The following is a 21,007-nucleotide window of genomic DNA, read 5'->3' as shown; positions in this document are numbered from 1 at the left end:
CTTTGTTTCGGCTAAATAAGCTTTTTAGGGGTAGAAAGCATCCCTCAATCCCTGGAAATGGAAACAGTTATGGCTAATTATTTCTGAAACGATAAATTTTCTGGAAAAAAGTGCTTAGGACCAAAGTTGCAGAGTTCAAAGTGATGCACTTGATGGCGACTTAGAAGTCGACCTTGAGGTCGATTTTCAAGGTCATTTGAAAATTATTTCATGTTTTTCAAAGGGGGAAGTTTACTTTTCATCCCGAGAATCGATAGAGCGTAAAATTTTTACATTCAGAACATTGGTGGTTTGTAAATAAAACAAGCCTCTACAATTTAAATTGTTCATTGATCCAACCAATTAAGACAAGATCAGTCAATAATTCGATCAATAAAGGAATTGAAAGTTAATTATTCATTCAAATAAGGCAAGATGTGATCGAGATCCAGCCAGTAAAGGCAAGATATGGTCGAGATCCAGCCAGTGAAGGCAAGATATGGTCGAGATCCAGCCAGTGAAGGCAAGATGTGAGCGAAATCCAGCCAGTGAAGGCAAGATGTGGTCGAGATCCAGCCAGTGAAGGCAAGATATGGTCGAGATCCAGCCAGGGAAGGCAAGATATGGTCGAGATCCAGCCAATGAAGGCAAGATATGGTCGAGATCCAGCCAGTGAAAGCAAGATTTCATAATTTCTTTTCATAATCTATGAGTATATCCATGATAATTGGCTTTATTCTTTATATTCATGGCAATAATGAGGAATAGCTTTATCTTCTTTCGCAAAAAAATGCTCCATACACAGAGAGTTAGTACACAACGCACATTTTATTAATGCAATGTTATTGCAGATTTTGCAGACTGTCCCGCAATTCTTTAAACAGAAATCAACAGGCGTTTCACATCTATCTGGTTTTTCTTCAATATATCCACTTTTCCACCAGGCATATTTAATCATGTTTTGGAATTGGGGTGATGAGAATTGATTGTGGATTAATGATTGAATTTTGAGAATGTTATTTCTCAAATGTAGGTTATTATCATAGTTGTATAAGAGAATTAAGCCCGAAAATTGTTTCAGGAAGTTTTTCCACGGTCTGAATACGTAGACATCCAATGGTTGAGTGAAGCCAGTTGTTCCCGCAGGAATTGTAAGGATTTTTACTTCTTTATTACCCTTGTCTATATTTTCAAATTTCTTTTCTGTTTGTCCTAACCAAGAGTCCAGACACAAAATAGACTTCTTGTCAGCATTAGGCAAGAAGACATCTTCAAACCATTTAATAACAATGTCGGATGTCAATTTTCCAGATTTTGGGGCGAAAACGAGGATATTATCTGCTTTGTACATTGACTTCTGTATTATCGGTCCGAAACGGCCATTTGTTTCTTGCAGAACTATTAATAAGGGGGATTTCAAGATACCATCAACAGATATTAAAGTTTGTATTGTGTAACTGTAAGTCAAGGAATTCAAAGATTGAGCAAGACACTCCACTTTCAAAAAACCCTTTGAGGCTAATGTACGACTAACATATGTTTCCAAATTAAACCCTGATTGATCTGAATTGTAAATGTTTGCTGTTCCTAGCAAGCCTATCTCTAGCTTAACTTGACTCACATAATTGGAAGATTGTTCCAATAGTTCTGCTTTATTTAAAATATGCGCTTGTGTCACAAATTTATTTATTTTTCTTGAAACAATACCATGTTGTATTTTAAAGTTGTGTATCCATTTTGATAAACCTGTAAATAATTAAGAAGCAAATGAACTACCTCTTTTGCTTTCAAGGTCCATCTCTGTAGATCTAAATCGTGAATAGGTAGATTTCGATCAGATGCACTGTTAAATTGTTTTAGAACGTATTGAAAGATATACGGTGCCTACCAAAAGTTCGGGGCCACCTAAATAATTTTTGAACGGTTTGAAATATAGGATTGAAATTTATAAGGATTCAATGGGATCATAAAGTCTATTATTTAACCACAAAAACACCCACCTCCACACCCCCGGGGACTGGGGAGAGGGGGGAGCCAAAAAATCTCAAATGGCATGTTGGGTTGAGTGAGGACTCGTTCGAAAGGGCTTTCCGAGATGAAAACAAGGCGAGGTCGCCGAAGCCTCTACGATTTTTTTTCGCAGAGTTATAATCATTTGAACATTGAGATTTTGCGAGGGCCTACAGCGACAACAGAGGAAAGGTCAGGCTTCGCGCGGGCACGCGCGTTCCTGTGTGTGCATGCGTGCGTGCGTGCGCGCGTACTTGTATGTGTGTGTGTGCGTGTTCGGCCAACTAAGGTAAGACCGCTAGCGTGTCCGGCCAACTAAGGCAAGACCGAGATAGGAACACTGGCGTATGTGAAGGAATAAAAACACTAATTATTTAATAAAATGTTCAAATTGATGTCCTTCGATAATTTGGCAGTATCTTAAATGAACGTAAAACGTTTCAATTACGTTAGTTAAAAAATCGGGTGTGATTGAATTTGAAACGTTCACTATTTTTTCCCGCAGCTCTTCTAAATTTTCGGACCTAGTCTCATAGACCTTTGTTTTCAAATACCCCCAGTAAAAGAAGTCTAATGGGGTCAGATCTGGTGATCTCGGTGGCCATTCTATTGTTCCTCTTCTACCAATCCATCGATCAGTGAAAATATCGTCTAGAATATTTCGAGCTTGCAGAGAAAAATGAGCTGGAGCCCCATCCTGCTGAAACCAAACATTATGGAAAGCTTCTCCAGCAATATCTTGAATAGCCAGTATCACTTGGTTTCTTAGCAAATTGCAATAATTTTGAAAACAAAGGTCTATGAGACTAGGTCCGAAAATTTAGAAGAGCTGCGGGAAAGAATAGTGAACGTTTCAAATTCAATCACATCCGATTTTTTAACTAACATAATTAAAACGTTTTACGTTCGTTTAAGACTGCCAAGTTGTCGACGCCAAGTTGCCAAGGACATCAATTTGAACATTTTATTAAATAATTAGTGTTTTTATTCCTTCACATACGCCAGTGTTCCTATCTCGGTCTTGCCTTAGTTGGCCGGACACGCACACACACACATACAAGTACGCGCGCACGCACGCACGCATGCACACACAGGAACGCGCGTGCCCGCGCGAAGCCTGACCTTTCCTCTGTTGTCGCTGTGGGTCCTCGCAAAATCTCAATGTTCAAATGATTATAACTCTGCGAAAAAAAATCGTAGAGGCTTCGGCGACCTCGCCTTGTTTTCGTCTCGGAAAGCCCTTTCGAACGAATCCTCACTCAACCCAACATGCCATTTGAGATTTTTTGGCTCCCCCCTCTCCCCGGCCCCCGGGGATGTGGAGGTAGGTGTTTCTGTGGTTAAATAATAGACTTTGTGATCCCATTGAATCCTTATAAATTTCAATCCTATATTTCAAATCGTTCAAAAATTATTTAGGTGGCCCCGAACTTTTGGTAGGCATTGTATAACAATTTATCAGTCCTTGATTCACCCTCAGCAACTTGTGCTTCCCATCGGTACAATTACATTTATAACTTTCTTAAATCGGTTTTTAACTGATTCTTTTCCTTCTTTTCTTTTGTCCAGATCGCCAAAATTCAATTACTCTCTTCTTATAATCAATGTCTACAATTTCTCTGAATTTTGTATCGTCTTGCACAACTTCCGAAACATCTTCTGAATTGTCTTCAACTAAAACAGCATCAGGAATCACACTAGCATCAGTACAGTTCAAAGTATCATACGTCTCTTTAAATATATCAAAATTGATAGCGTCTTTTATCAAATCTGCAAGTTGAGAAGCGATTGATCTTTCTTCATCTGTTATTCTAGATTCTATATTGTACACTGGGTCCTCGAAAGTGAGGCATAATAACTTTAAAATATTTTTTTGGGTTTAATGACATTATGAAATTTTACAGATTAACAATGCTTTAATAATATTATAACAGAGATTCAAAGTAAATTCATAGAAAGCAGAGTTTATGATTGTAGAAGCCTAAATGAAATTAACACAAAAAATAGTCGTAGGAATAAATGATGGAAAAGTGCTTGCAGTAAATACTTTCCGAAAGAATTTTGAAAACATTCACAAGAAACAGCGGTCGTAAGAACAATTGACGTAAAACTATAAGCAATGAACACTCGCCCAAGTACAGATGTGAAAATGATGATTGATGGTATATTCGAACGAAATTCACGAGCAAGATAGCTCATAGTAAATAAGTGATCAAGAAGTAATTTTGGAAAATGCTTGCTCAACGACAGTCGGGAAAATAATAATTGATCATGTCCGAATGAAATCCTAATACAAAATAAAGAGTAAGAGGTATTGTGAATAACTCCAGAGTAGCAATAAAAATTTAAAAAATTTGAAAATTTCTAATATAGCATGAAGGTAATGTTTAACTTACAATTAGAGTGACATTTTATGTTTTCTTATCTTTACTTCTATTCTGAAGTTACTTACAAAACTTTTTTCTCCTTCTTATTTTTTTCTATAAATTTGCGTCTATTTTCCCATTACGTCAGGTTTTTTCTTTTTTTAGGAAAATAACGCAACATATCAATTCTGAAGACAGATTTAGTCAACACATAAAATTACTGATTATAGATACAGGATGTGGTCAAAGTCCGGCAACGGCTAATTATTTCCAAATTTAATTGACCCTGAAAATCGACTTCAAGGTCGACTTCTATGTCGCTATCAAGTGCATCACTTTGAACTCTACAACTTTGGTCCTAAGCACTTTTTTCAGAAAATGTATCGTTTCAGAAATAATTAGCCATAACTGTTTTCACCTCCAGGGATTGAGGGGTGCTTTCTACCCCTAAAAAGCGTATTTAACCGAAACAAAAAAACACGTATTTAATATTTTTCGGTGTTTAATAAGTATGTTAAGTTTCATTCAAATCGGTGAGTATCAGTTAGGTAGTAGTAGTGTTGTAAGACCTCCGTTGTTGCGGGCGCCCACGGACGGATCTTGCCGATCGCCCGTTTGTAGGGGCGCCCCCACGGATCCTCATCCAGGGAGCTCACCATTTGCTCTCAGGCTCCCTTCTTCGCCTCGACGATGGCGGTCTTGAGGGCTTCTCTCGCCTGGAGGTAGCCCTCGTTTTCCCTCGCGGCTTCCCCGCCATGTCGCCGGGCCCGGGTATACGCCCTTCTGGCTCGGACGGAGGCCTCTCGAAGTTCGGAGAGAGCCTCCGTCCACCAGTATGCGGCTCGGCGCTGGCGGAGGTGGGATCGGGACATCGGGGCGTCGCACACCGACGTCACGATACGCACTAACTCCCTAGCCCCCTCCTGGAACACATCCAGTTGATTGATTGCCCACCTTCTGGGGAGGGGAAAGTTCCCCTCCCCTGGACGGCGGTCCAGCACCCGCGGAGAGTCGGGGAGACCGATGGACCACACTATATATCTGTGGTCCGAAAGCGTTTCGCTCTCGGTCTCCACCGACCACTCTCGGAACATCCGGGCAGCCGAAGGTGAAGCCCATGTCAAGTCAATGACGGACTCCCCATTCGGCCGCACACAGGTGCTGGCCGACCCCCTCCCTGTTCATCAACAGGAGGTCGAGACACACCGCCCAATCGATCAGGGCCTCGCCCCGAGAGTTCTCCTGCCGGGGAACGCAACCCCACTCCGTGGAGTGGACGTTGAAGTTCCCGGCTATCACGACGGGCCGGGGGTGGCATCGTCATACTACCTCGTGCTCCCCGACCTCGTCGAGGACCCCCATGATGCGAGCAAGATCACCCACACGCACACACATATTCACAACAGATGCACAAGCAACCTTCACGCGGTAAATATTACATAATATTATTGACGACGATATTATAATTTTTAAGTCTCATAAATCAAAAAGTGTTCGACAACAGAATATTTCACTGTAGTATTTTTAAAAGTAATAAATTTTCAAAAGTCTCGAGATAAGTTAGGAAAATATGCAGCAAAAAATAAACATTCTTATCGAAGGAATTGAAACTAACTTTCATGTGATCTTGAAACAACTATTTGAAATTAAACCAATGGTATCATCTTATATCTCCTTTGATACCGTAAAACTGTTGTCTGAAACATTTTTTTCTAAAACCTCATAATATCCAGATATTTCACTGCTAAAAATAAAATAAGACACTGTATATAAATTTGAACTTTGGTATAAATATATTTCAATTATGCGACATACACATATGTACATATAAAAGTTTTCTCCGTGTAGAGTAGAATAGGTTTTAAGTTTAGCAGCTGTTAAAACAATGTTTTCATATTGTTATGTGTTGAAATATCCAGTAGATATTTAAGTATGTATTGAATGTATTGAAATGCAAATATAAAAAAATATGTACTTGACGGAAGGATTAATGCAATACCAATAGAAAATAACAAAAAAAGATTATATTTTTATAGGAACATATAATTAATACATCAAAAGTAGTAATATGGTACTTGAAAAAGATCAATTTTCACGGCGATGCATATATAATCGCTTCAGATTGGCAAAGAAGTTGTTTCCAAAAAGCAGGAATACAAACAGTCGAGCAGGTAAGCGAATAAATCGAATAGTTTTCTGAATTTTCTCTCAGTTTTTTATTGTAATCAATCATCATGATAATCGTTGTTATCAGTTGAGAGACTGTAAACATTCCCAATAAGCAAAAAATCATTACGACAATGTTATTATAACGATATTCAGTAACATATAACGTTTTAAAATATGTCATCTTACATGTTGTACACTGCTCAAAAGAAATATGGCATAGATAACACAGGCCTGCAAAATTTCAAAAACTTTATGCGTTTTGGATTTCAAAAGTCATTTCCTACATAATTTTGTCCGCTGAATACGAATCCGGCCTTAGCATTTTCCTATTATGTTAGGTTTTCGAGATAATTAGGTTTAAATAGCCAAAAAATGCCGTTTTTCACTAAGCTATCCAGCCACTGAAGACAAGGCTAGATGATTCAGCCACTGAAGGCAAGATTAAAAGGCTGCCCAGCCACTGAAGGCAAGGCTAGATGATCCAGCCACTGAAGGCAAGATTAATAGGCTGCTCAGCCACTGAAGGCAAGGCTAGATGTTTTAGCCACTGAAGGCAAGATTAAAAGGCTGCCCAACCACTGAAGGCAAGATCAGATGATCCAATTACTGAAGACGAAAGCGAAAATGTTAATAAAAGAGATTTTATTTATCCAGAAATAGAGTCAAAAGAGCGTTTCTTGGACTTTTTACTATGAACCACATCAGGAATGTTTCGTTTAGTACTCCAACAGTAATCTGCTAACATATGAATATCCCATCGACCCTGATATCTTTTTTCCATCTTTTTAATATCCTGATGAAACTTTTCCCCTTGTTCCTCGCTTATGCTTCCCTAAGCTACATTTGGGGAAATAGTCAAGATGCCTTTTAAAAAAATGTATCTTTAGATTCATATTGCTTCTTAATTTCATAAACTTTTCAAGCGTGTTACTCATCAATTCTTAACAGTTAGAATCTTTTTGTTTCTCAAGAAACTCAGAATCATTTTCTTTAATGAAACCCAAGCTGCTCTTTCTAAACAAGTCATTGTTTTTTCAAACTTCTCGTCTTTAATAAGTAATCTAATTTGAGGCCCAATAAAAATGCCTTCCTTAATCTTTGCATCACTGACAACCAAACCTTTTTCTTTTGTTCTTTTTTTTTTTATCACGGTGGGAAATCCTCATGGATACCCCTGCCCCTTGGGGGGGCAGGGGTTATGCCGGACTCTTACCGGCTAAAACCCCACCGGGGTGTCTACCATTCGGGCCGGAATGTGGGGAGTCGGGGGAACTGCGCCGGCACTCCCTCCCCGACACCCGGCCCCGGGGCTCCAATGGAGCCCTACGCCCAAGCACCGCGCCTCTTCCCCGAGGGGAGTTGAGAGACACGGTGCCCCGGCCGGAGTCCCGGCCGGGTTGGCCTTCCGGTTCAATTAAGAAGAGGGGGGACACCCACCCACCTCTCCTGCTAAGCCTCCCTCATTACTTGAGGTAGGCTGGAGGGGTGGGGCCCGTCCCCAAACAGGCCACCACCCTCCATTTCCTACCATGTCTGTGGCGCGGGAGGAGTCGAGTTAACCCCGTCTCCCCCCGCGCTGACGGAGGCGGGCCCGAGGCGGCCGAGGAGGCCCCCGACGAATTGGAGGCGGCTCCTCGGCCGGCGCCACTTCGGGCCCACTCCCTAGACCCGGGGAGCGCCTCCTCCTCCCCCGTCGCTCCCTGCGACGGGCTCCGGGACGGCGCTCCCATTCGGCGGCCTCCTTCCGGGTCATTACGTCCCTGGAGAAGGAGGCCGCCGCCTCCCATGCGTCCTCGCTTCCGCACATGGCCTGGACCATGCGCGGAAGCGAGAGGGCCTCCTCCGCGCAACCTACCATTAAATTCATGTGGTTTCTCTTGTAAATATCCACTTTTGTACCACGAATACTTAAACATATTTATAAACCTAGGAGAAGATAGTTGATTATGAATGAGCGATTAAAGTTTGATAATGTTGTTTCGTAAACCAGGCACGCGATAGCCCCGAAGAGCGTTCGTATTCAGAGATGACAGACGGAGGACGTGGCTTACAGCCCGCAAATGGAGTATAAAGCCCATTTTTAATTCTACAATTTTTACATCGAATTTGTTCTCAGCGACATGAAAATCCCTTATCATTTCCTTAGATTTCAAAAACATCTGTAATAACCTGAGCTTAAATGCAACGAATTAATTATTCGTTCTTGTAAATACAAGAGGTAGTTCCTACAAAATCGGTGAATGACACAAAGGTAGATTTACTTGTAAAAGACACGTATTTTTTTATACGTGCCTAATCTTACTTTTAAGGGGTAAAACATCCCCTGAAGGTAATTTGTTATATTTGGTTTTGGGGGAATATCTTCGAAACCGTGAAAGATAAAAAATTGTTTGAGGTAAGTTTAATGGTAATTAACGTTCTTGAAAATGGTATAATCAAATTTTGTAACAATTTGATATTTTGCAAAATACCACCATAGCGAGTTGTTTACGGATTATTTTCCAAAAATGGCATTTCGGAAACCAACTTTGTTATACATGGTTGAATTTGGCGTGAAATTTTCTTTAATTTTTATCCTAAAAAATTTTTTAATTTTGCAAAATTAATTGATGGTGGTGTGGGTATTTTGCAAAATATCAAATTATTGCAAAATTTGATTATACTGTCTTTAAGAACTGTCTTTAAGTTGATTACCATTAAACTTATTTGAAACATTTTTTTATCTCTCATGGTTTCGAAGATATTCGCTCAAAACCAAATATGTCAAATTACCTTTCAGAGGGTGTTTTCATCCTTAAAATTGCACCATTGCCGATATAAAAAATACATGTCTATTATTTTTTACTACTCTACAAGTATACTGAGTTTAAATAAAATCGGCGATTGACACAAAGGTAGGTTTGCTTGTGAGATGAGCATACTTTGTACAGAGGTATTTAAAACAATTTCCTTCCTTATGCAGAGCCTTCACGAATTGCTTCATTAGACTCAATTTTATGTGCAACGGAGATAACAAAATTTTATTAGGATCAACTAACGTTTCATTTATAACATTTTTCACGCCAGGTTCCAAGCTTTTTCTTACTTTTCATTTTTTTTCTGTTCTGTGAAGTTCTTTGGCTCTACTATCCCATTCACAAAGAAAACATGGGAATTTAGTGAAACCTTGCTGCTGTCCTAGAAGCATACATAAAATTTTCAAATCACCGCAAATTAACCAATTGTGTTGTTCATAGTTAATATATTCCAACAGTGTTTTTAAGTTTTCATATGTTTCTTTTAAAGGAACTGGGTGTCCAATAGGTACTGATGCATATATTTCCCCATTGTGAAGGAGAACAGCTTTTAGGCTTCGTCTTGAGGAATCAATGAAAAGTCTCCATTCATTAGCATTATAAGACTTTAATCCCAAAAAATGCATCAAGTCAAATACATTATTGTAGAAAACTAATGAATCTACCATAGAAAAAAAGGAATAAATTCTTTTTCACGATGTCTGCACCAAGAAAACGTTGTTTCTGATTCTAACAAATGCCTCCCTTCCAATCTGGATCCCAATAACTCTGCACTTTCTTTAGATAGACCTAAATCTCTTACAAGATCATTTAAAGCAGACTGATTGAAAGGCTTTGGACTATTGTCATCAACCGGATCTATTTCATAAGTTTCAAAATCTACATTGTTCTCATCAATAGGATTGTCGTTGTCTAAAGATGGTAAAGAAGGGTTCATTGGTGGAGAAGGAATAGGAATATCAGGTCCACGAAAAACAGGTCTTGTAGCGCATGAAAATGTTGTATAAGAGATGTTTTTCTTATTGCAATCATTATAGCCCGTGATTTGGCATGAGCAAAAGTAATAGCTAGTTATATGATCAGTTGATTCATGCCAAATCATTGAAATACCAAATTGCATGCCACTTCTTTTTCCTTTCAACCAATATCTAAATCCTTGATAGCAAGTTGTACAAATTGTATGAGGAACCTATAATTTATCAATATTTTTTATTTCAATATTAAAATATTCAAGATAACATGTTTTGATATTTTATAGTTATAGGAACTTTTTGTTTTTGCGGAACATATTCACCACAGATGTAGCAAAATTTATCAGGATCGTTTTTACACATTCGCGAAGACATTTCATTAAAAAATATATATGTATTAAAGAACAAATGAAATATGTAAATACTCTACACACTTTTAATGATATGTTATAATAAGGAGGAACAGGATATATGAAGTTATTATTGCAGCATAGTGTTACAAACGTATAGTCTGTAAAGTAAGAGCGTGCACGGGTTAATGTGTAGAAAAATTTATTTTTAATGATTTTTAAGTACATGGATTTGTTGTACTCCATGAGAAGAAAAATGCTATACCATTAATAATGAGTCCAGTCACCACCGGTATTGATAATTGCCTGACATCTCCGAGACATACTTTCCACTAAGTTGACTGCGTATTCGTTCGGTAAAGACCTCGGTAAATGAGACGAATTTGTCGTGTCAGCTGCTTCAGAGTGCACACTCTTTTTCCTCGAAGCTTGTGCTTGAAGTATGCCCACACATTTTCAGTGGGATTTACATCTGGCGACTGCGATGGCCAATCAAGTGTGACGATGCCAGACTGCTCTTTCCACTCTGTGCAAAGCTTGCTCCGGTGTTTTGGGTCGTTGTCTTCCTGTAAAATCCAGTCCTCGTTTTTTTTATGAAGCATCGTTCAGCAGTCGGCAACAAACACTTCTCATAAATTTTAAGCATTTTCGGAGCATTCAAATTGTATGTAAACAGATGTAATGCTCCAAAACCCTGTTTCGAAAAGCAGCCCCAAAGATGAACTTTTACAGGGTGTTTAACAGGAGAAAGAGCAGTTATATTAATCTATTGGTCAAGGTTGACCAGTAACGTCGGATGGCAGTATATCCCCAAACAGAAGCTTCGTCCGTAAAGATCACGTTGCTCCAATCTCGGTCCAAATTCTCCTTTGCCCAAGCGAGTCTTTTCGTCACATGTTTTTCGCCTAACAGTGGTTTCTTCATTGTGCTTCGATATTTGAGGTTATGCGCAAAGAGATGGGTTCGAATAGTTGTATGTGATACCCTTCTGTTTTAATTTTGCTGCTCCTTGTCGCAATGTTAAGGTCGGGTTCCGCTTAAATAAATTCATAATTTTTTTTCCATATCGGCGTCACTTTGCCTGTCGAGCCACGTTCTGGCAAGTCATCATTTTTTATCTTCTTATATTGCTGAACCCACTTAGCGACGAACAATTTTGACTTTCCCATGTATTTAGCAGCCACTGCATATGACATTTTTGGTTCTTTGGGAATAAAGGAACATAGCCTCGTAGCGCGATGCGTATGCGGCACTCATGACGGTTAATGTGTTTCTCAAGTTAGAGTTCGACGCCAACTGAATCTTTTTGAGACAAAGCATTCACGAGAAAGATTTCATCTATCGGCTCATAAAAAAACTAGGATGATATTCGAAGCCAACTGCCATTTATGCCGTACTCGCTCTTACTTTACAGACTATAATACTGCATTAATTTCACGTCAGTTCTGTGAAGTTACTACTTTTATCAATGAAATAGCATTAATTACGCAAGTAGTTCAAAATAATCAAGAGCTTATTGTCATGATTTCCTAAAATATTTTCACCATGTTAACCATGTTAACAATGATGTTTTTGGTTAGTATATAATATTATAAAAATAACTTCCAAAGAATCCTATCTTTCTATTTTCATTTTTCTCCTATTGTATACAATAAAGTATTATATTTTCTTTTACTTTATTGGTTTTAATTTTTTTAATTTTTAACTTATAATTATCTCGAAAACCTGACGTGATAGAGAAATTCTAAGGCCGGATTCGTATTCAGCGGACAAAATTACGTAGGAAATGACCTTTGATATCCAAAATACAAAATCATATAGACCTGTGCAATCGGTTGAATATTGTGAAAAACAGAATTTTTTGGCAATTTTAACCTAATTATCTCGAAAATCTGACGTGATAGAGAAATTCTAAGGCCATATTTGTATTCAGCGGATAAAATTACGTAAGAAATGACCATTGAAATTCAAAACTCAAAATCATGCAGACCTGTGTAATTTATTGCCGAAAATTGGCCAACTTTGACTAGTGATTAATTCGTGAAAAATTATTGTAGACTAATAATCTTTTTTTCAAAATGAAGCTTGAAGTCTCTACTTTAAGAATGTATCTCCATTTTTTGCATGCGATGCATTCCTACCCCTGTAACCCCTAATATCTGAGGGCATGTTTGGTGTACTGAAAATTGCAAAGTTTGACGGAATGCACGAACGTGGACAATATTTTTTTCGGGGACGCCGTTTCCATTGTCATAAAGTTCAAATTTTACCGTTCAATTTGAAAAAAATGAAGTCGCTACAATTCTTTCTTGCAAAGTTACAACCCTTCAAAAATATTTTTGTTTTCAACCTTCTTGCTTGTGTTTTGACCACAGCCAACATTCCTAGCATCGGCAAATAAACTCTCTCCGTATTTTCCACGGCTCCATACGATATTTTTGAAGGGCTGTAACTTTGCGAAAAAAAATTGTAGCGACTCCATTTTTTTTTCAAATTGAAGGGGAACATTTGAACTTTACGACGATGCACACGGCGTCCCCGAAAAAAAATTGTCTACGTCCGTACATTCCGTCAAACTTTGCAATTTTCAGTATACCAAACATGCTCTCAGATGTCAGGGGTTACAGAGGTAGGGGTGCATCGCATGCAAAAAATGGAGATACATTCTTAAAGTAGAGACTTCAAGCTTCATTTTGAAACAAAAATCATTAGTCTACAATAATTTTTCGCAAAGTAATCACCAATCAAAGTTGGCCAATTTTCAGCAATAAATTATCTATGCCATAATTCTTTTAAGCAGTGTATATAATAATAAATCATTGTGAACAAACTTTGACACTGATTCGGAGATAATGTTAAAGTTACAAATGTTATATTGTCTTAATTCATATAGTGTTTATGTTTTTTTAATTATTTAAATTGTTTCTTTCTAAATTAAATTTATTCATTAAGAATTCATTCAGAATTACCACTCTAGTAATACTAGGTGCACAACTAAGTTTCCGGGTTTTACACATGGATGGCGCTGACGACATATGTAGTCGACATACATGTCTGAAGTTGTGTTTTTTATAGCTTGGACATCTGTTAACAATAACCAGTCGTAATACCAACACATTTCGTAACGCAAAAATATTTTTTCTGACAACGAAGATGTCGAGTTTTGTGCCGAATAAATAGCATTTGCGGGAAGTTTTGCTTTTCTGCTTTAACTTTAAAAAAAGTGCAGCTGAAGCACATCGTTTGCTTGAGGAGGCCTACGGCAAACATGTACCATCGAAAACTACCTGTGAAGATTGGTTTAAACGCTTCAGAAGTGGCGATTTCGACACTGAGGACAAGAAGCGCTCCGAAAGACCAAAAACAATTGAGGACGCCGATCTGCAAGTGTTATTGAATGAAGATGATACGCAAACTCAAGATCAATTTGTTGAGGCATTAAACATGATTCGCCAAGGTATTTCCAAACGTTTACATGCCATGGGAAAAATTCAAAAGGAAGGAAAATGGGTGCCGCATGAGTTGACTGAGAGACAGATGGAAAATCGAAGAGCCACTTCCGAAATTTTGCTTTTGCGGCATGAAAGAAAGAGTTTTCTGCATCGAATTGTTACTGGCGATGAGAAGTGGATATATTTCGAGAATCCCAAACGCAAAAAATCGTGGCTTTCACCTGGCGAAGCATCAACATCGACGGCACGGCCAAATCGCTTCGAAAAGAAGACATTACTCTGTATTTGGTGGGACCAGAAAGGAATCGTGTACTATGAGCTGCTGAAACCGGGCGAAACTGTCAATGGGCATCGCTACCGACAACAACTGATCAATTAGAACCATGCATTGCTCGAAAAACGGCCAGAATGGGACACGAGACACGAACGAGTGATATTGCAGCACGACAACGCTCCGTGCCATCGCACTTTCATCGTCCAGGACACCATCAAAACGCTGAAATGGGATCTGCTACCGCACCCGCCGTATTCGCCAGACCTAGCCTCTTCCGATTATCACTTGTTCCGGTCGATGGCGCACGGCTTGACTGGGCAACACTTGGCCAATTTCGAAGAAGTGCAAAATTGGTTGGATGAATGGTTTCGGTCTAAAGACGCGTCGTTTTATCGTTGCGGTATTCATGAATTGCCAGAGAGATGTCAAAAATATATAGCTAGCAAGGGACGATACTTTGAATAAACCATTTTTTGTATTTCTCTTGAAATTTTCCATTTTTCATTGATCAAAAAAACCCGGAAACTTAGTTGCGCACCTAGTATTTGTCAGACAATGTTGAATAAATGATACGATTTTATATTAATGCCAGCATTGAAATATTATTATAACAACTTCAAAGTGTATAATGTTAATTCCAATGTTTATTTAAATTGCTTTTGATATTTTATTCTGATTATACAGGGCGAAGCGCCTAAAATAGTCCATTTAAATAACTTCAAAAATACGCAAAATAGAAACAATATTAAATACAGAAGTTGTAGAATTTTAATGTATCACATAGTGATACTAATATGACTGCATCATCAAGGGAAAGTCATCTTGAATTTTTTAAATAGAAACTTCTATTTTTTATCATATCATCTTTTCTACTAATTAATTTGATTATTTTTATCTGAAACATCTTTTTATTTACATTTTTTAACATGTTTTCAATAAATTTACGAAATATATATTGGTAATACATAAAAATAAATGTTGAAATACGGTTAATATTAATGAAAAAATGTAAAAAGTGAACTCCTTTTGAGAAAATGTATATAGTCTGTCTCAGATCCAATGAGACTGGTCTAAAAAAAATACAAAGCGTTTATTATTTTGCTTTTTTATTCTTGTTTATTCAAAATAGTCTCCTTCTGAGTCAATACAGCGCTGGAAACATTCAACAAATTTTTCGAAACATTTTTAAATCGGCTGGAATGGCCTTTAGTATGGCGGTCGAAGTCTTTTGCATGACCGGGATAGTATCGAAACGATTTCCTTTCATCGCCAATTTCAGTTTGGGAAATAGCCAGAAGTCGCACGGAGCCAAATCAGGTGAATACGGTGGATGATCGATAACAATGATGCCTTTTTTGGTCAAGAATTCACGTACCATGATGGCTTTGTGCGATGGTGCATTATCGTGCAACAAAAACCAACTGCTTGGCTCTCGATATTCCGGTCGAACTCGTCGAATTCTGGCCCACAATCGTTGTAGAACTCCCAGATAATATTCTGCGTTCACCGTCTGACCTTCTGGGACGAATTCACTGTGAACAATTCCCTTTGAATCGAAGAAAACGGTCAGCATTGTTTTGATTTTGATCTTCTGAAAGCGTAATTTTTTCTCTTTTGGCTCTTCTGGTGACTTCCATGCCGCACTCTAACGTTTTGTTTTTGGCTCGTATTGAAAATACCACGTTTCATCACCAGTTACAATGGCTGACATGCTTGCCGCATTCCTTCGGGACATTTTTAACATGTCTTTGCAATGCTGAACTCTCCAATCTTTTTGGTCGTCTGTCAGAGTGTGTGGCACGAAGCGCGCAGACAGACCTTCCGTCTGCCCAAATCTTCGGTCAAAATTCGATAGACTGTGCTTTTCGATATCCCAGTTTCCTCTTCGATGAGTCTCGCAGACACACAGCGGTCGCTTCGAAGAATTTCTTTGACTTCCTCGATGTTTTCTTCATTGCTGAGTGGTTTTTGGCGGCGGTGCTCGGTCATCGTCTGCAAGGTCCTCACGACCGTCACGGAATCGGCGAAACCAACGGAAAACCTGTGCACGGGACATGCATTCATCCCTGTACACATTTTTTAGCGTTTCGTACGTTTCTGCACCACTTTTACTCAATTTAAAACAGAATTTAATATTCGCTCTTTGTTCCATGTTGGTTTTTCGACCAACGTACACAAAGTGACTTTAAATAAAATGTCAAACCACAGTGAAATATCAATCGATTTCGCTCAAATTTTGAGGTTAAGTAGATGAAGGGTAGAACATTCACCTACCATCATTCACTCATAGATGTCGCTGCGTTAAGAACTTTGATGGGACCAGTCTCATTGTATCTGGGACAGACTGTGTATTCTTTTCAATTCAAAATATATATTAATTTCATCATTCTTAACTTCTTCACATTTTACTTCTATTAGTATTCTTCTCATAAAAATTAAACGTACTAAACTTTATGTCTATTAATAAGTATTAAAGTAACATGTATTGATTTCCTTAACATCTCTACATCATTTTATAAAAAGTTTGAAAGATTAAAAAAAATATATTTTGTGTTATAATTGTTAAATTTTTACCAGTAAATTATGAAATAATCATATTAAACTTGCATGTAAGGATTGAAACTCATTGTTACAGGAGTGAATATATCAGGTTGTCTAAAAAGTATTGAGCCTTTTCCGCACGAGATAGCGTTAGTGTCTCAAATCTCAGAGTATATGAGTTGCAACAGGTCAGGTCTAACATCATTTGACAGGTAACAGTTGAAACTATTAGACGTACAAGAAGTGTTGGAATTCTTATAATCAGACGTAAGGTATTGCGCCGTGAAAATGAGTGAACTTACCGCAAAACTGTGATATATTTTACAATTTTATTTCGATAAAGGCGCAAATGCTGCGCAAGCCTGTGAAGAAATTTGTACTGTTTATAGGCAAGATATGTTATCAAAAGCAACAGCCAAAAGATGGTTCAGTCGCTTTGGTTCTGGAAATTCAATGTCCAAGATGCTCTTCGTAGTGGGCGACAAAAAGAAAAACACAGAAAAAGTGGGTGATATTCTGGCAAAAGTCGAGCAAGACCGGCATGTAAGCAGTCATGACATCGCCAATGACCTAAATATCCATCACCAAACAGTGTTAAATCATTTGGAAAAAGCTAGCTACAAAAAGAAGCTCGATGTTTGGGTGCCACATGATTTGACTCAAAAAAATCTACTCGATCGAATTTCTATCTGCGAATATCTACTAAAACGTAATGAAGTCGAGCCATTTCTGAAGAGGTTGATCACGAGTGATGAAAAGTGGATAACCTACGACAATAATAATCTACGACAACAATGCGAAAAAGATCGTGGTCGAAGCGAGGAGAAGCTCCACAGTCTGTGTCTCACAATAACGCCCAGGAAGGTTATGCTGTGTGTTGGGTGAGATTGGAAGGGCATCGTGCATCACAAGCTGTTACCGCTAGGCAGAATGATAGACTCGGACCTGTACTGTCGACAATTAGCGCGATTGCACCTAGCAATTCAAAAGAAACGGCCGGAATTGGTCAATAGGAAGGGTGTGTTATACCACGCTAACAACGCCAGACCGCATACATCTTTAATGACCCGTCAGAAATTGAGAGAACTTGGCTGGGAGGTTTTAATGCATCCACCGTATAGCCCGGACCTGGCACCGTCAGACTATCGTTTGTTTCGGTCTCTGCAGAACTCCTTGAATGGTGTTAAGTTAGTTTCAAAAGAGGCCTGTGAAAACCATATGTCACAATATTTTGACCAGAAACCACAGAAGTTCTATAGCGACGGGATTATGGTGTTGCCGGAAAAATGGCAGTAGGTCATCGAACAAAATGGTGCATATGTGGTTTCATAATGTTATTTTCAAATAATAATAATGTATTGTCAATTTGACCTCCAAAGGCTCAATACTTTTTAGGCAACCTAATATTATCTTGACAATTTTATAGTTTCAGTAATAGAATATATATTTTTAACGAATTTGTTACGTAGACAAATTGTTGTAAACAAATAAATTGAAACAGTCATACTTACCAATTACTATGATTTAACTGAATCAAATTTTTATTTCGCAGCCGAAGATTATGAAGAACATGACTGAGACCATGGAGCAACTTTTGGATCGACCTTCCGTTAAAGCTGTAATTGTAGACGCCGATGTGAACTGCAATTGGGCAAAGATGGCTTTAGCTATATCATGTCTTAAACGTGAAGAAGTAATCTATTTAACAGGAGCGCCGGATGTTTGGTTGGGCGACAAACAAAAAAAAGTTTTAGGTTAATATTAATAATATTGTTCGAATAAAAATTTTGGCTCTAATTTTCTTTACCCAATATATTCAAATATTTAGTGACCCTGTGCCTCTTATAAATGATTACATATTGGACACATTTATTATTTCTGTCATTGAAATATACCATAAGAAAGCTTCTTATAAGTCATTATTCCTTTACGTCTATATAAAAAGTAGAATTTAAACAATAATATTGCTTTCACACGACGAGGTACAAAGAGCGCGTGTTTTTGACATAGAGTAAAATTTACATGAAATCTATTGTCATATCAAATTGACTATGTAATAAAATATTTTCTTTTGTCGCCAGCTTTAGGGCCAATAATAGATCTAATCAGCAAATGTAGCGGAAAAAAACCTACTACATGTTGTAAACCTGGCCAAATCTTGAAAGATTATATTTTGAACATATGCAACATAAGCAATCCTCAAAGATGTTTATTTATCGGTGACACGTAAGTGATAATAAAATGTTCTAAGTCTCACTGTACATACATATTTTTACGTATATATTTTTGCATACATACGAAACTTATATTTGCAAATTTATATTACATTACATGCATGAAATATGAAATTATTGATATACATACGAGGACGGTCCGATAAGTACTTAGCCTCACCGCCCGATGGCTCCACTATCGCAAGAGAAATTTACTATCGTGTAGTACATTCTCGTAGACGGCTACTGTCGAAATTTCAGCCGAATCGGACTCGTAGTTTTGTTTTGACCGCGTGTGGAAGCGGGCGTGTCCGCGGATTTTAGAAAAATGGAAAAAGAGCAATATCGGTCGGTGATTCGATTCTTGTTTTTGGAAGGGAAATCGCGCAGCGAAATCAAAGAGCGCTTGGATGCTGTGTACGGTGACTCTTCTCCTTCGATGGCGACCGTCAAAAATTGGTTTAACGAGTTTCAACGTGGTCGCACGTCGGTTTTTGATGAGCCACGCCCAGGTGCCCCGAAAACGGCTACCACGGAGGATAGCATGACAAAAATCCACGATCTTGTATTGGTAGACCGCCGATTGAAGGTGCGCGAGATAGCTGAGACAGTAGGCATCTCAAAAGACCGCGTGGGTCATATCCTGCATGAAATTTTGGGCATGAGAAAGCTGTCGGCGCGATGGGTGCCGCGTTTGCTCACTCCGGACAACAAGCGCAACCGTGAGACCACTTCAGAGCAGTGTTTGACGCTGTTTAAGCGCAATCCGAAGGAGTTTCTGCGTCGTTTCGTGACCGTCGACGAAACATGGATCCACTGGTACACACCAGAGACCAAGGAACAGTCGAAACAGTGGACTTCACCCGGCGAACGTGCTCCGAAGAAGGCAAAGACTGTCCTATCGGCCGGAAAGGTGATGGCCACCGTTTTTTGGGATTCACAAAGTGTGATCTACATCGACTACCTGGAGAAGGACAAAACGGTCACAGGGCTGTACTATGCCGAATTATTGGGCCGATTCGACGCCGAATTGCAGAAAAAAAGGCCCCATTTGGCGAAGAAAAAAGTGCTCTTCCACCATGACAACGCATCGGCTCACACCTCCACCCTCGCCACGGTCAAATTGGTCGAATTGGGCTATGAACTGCTGCCTCATCCACCGTATTCTCCAGATTTGGCCCCGTGTGACTTCTTTTTGTTTCCAAACTTGAAAAGTCACTCGCCGGGCAGAAATTTGAGTCGAATGAGAAGGTCATCGCCGCCACGGAGGCCTACTTTGCAGACCTCGAGAAAACGTATTTTTCAGACGGGTTAAAGAAGTTGGAGCATCGCTGGGTCAAGTGTATCGAGCTAAAAGGAGACTATGTTGAGAAATAAATCGCCACTTTTCCAAAATTTTCGTTTTTCTTTTGTAAGCTAAGTACTTATCGGACCACCCTCGTATATTCGTATTGCACAATTACTTTTTTTTTTATTTGAACTAAACTTGGGAAAATTATTTGCAAAGAGTAAAGCGTTATTGTTATTCGTTATTCATCGAAAAAGTAACTCATTGTTGTTACTTTTAATTTACTAACAAAAAAAAAGGGTCATTACTGTTGTTGTTACTCAACTTATTGTTATTCGTTACTCGTTATATTTTTTTACTGACTATACTTAAAGGTAACAAAAATGTCAGATTCGTTTAACCAGATTTATTTAACCAAATTTTCAAGATTTAGGGACCATAGAAACAGTGGTAAAAGGTTTACCACAAAATTGGTTTACCGTCATTTTAAGTTACTTCCTAAAGATTGCCAACAAAATCCTCTTGCCATTGTATTCTTAAGGCCATAGAACATAAACCTGCAAGTTTGGTTGAGCAACTTTGTGTTTGACACTTTTATT

At 38.6% G+C, this 21,007-nt stretch overlaps 1 protein-coding gene across 2 annotated transcripts in view; it reads left to right on the top strand.

The window, feature by feature from the left end:
- The window catches only part of LOC105180516 (phosphoglycolate phosphatase 2), a 33,887-nt gene that overhangs the window by 11,544 nt on the left and 1,336 nt on the right, over positions 1 to 21,007 (top strand). For both annotated transcript variants that reach the window (XR_003113879.1, XM_025305040.1), the window contains exons 3-5: positions 6,392 to 6,526; positions 18,460 to 18,661; positions 18,989 to 19,133. Coding sequence is in view for 1 of the 2 variants with exons in the window: in XM_025305040.1 (XP_025160825.1) it covers positions 6,392 to 6,526; positions 18,460 to 18,661; positions 18,989 to 19,133 (482 nt within the window). In the remaining variant the exon portion in view is untranslated. The remainder of the gene's footprint in view (positions 1 to 6,391; positions 6,527 to 18,459; positions 18,662 to 18,988; positions 19,134 to 21,007) is intronic.

The sequence above is a fragment of the Harpegnathos saltator genome, unplaced genomic scaffold (genome assembly GCF_003227715.2).
Source record: "Harpegnathos saltator strain DR-91 unplaced genomic scaffold, Hsal_v8.6 scaffold67, whole genome shotgun sequence".
Taxonomy (NCBI): Eukaryota; Metazoa; Arthropoda; class Insecta; order Hymenoptera; family Formicidae; genus Harpegnathos; species Harpegnathos saltator.
Note: the sequence above shows the minus strand (reverse complement) of the source record. Positions and strands in the feature narration are given on the sequence as shown.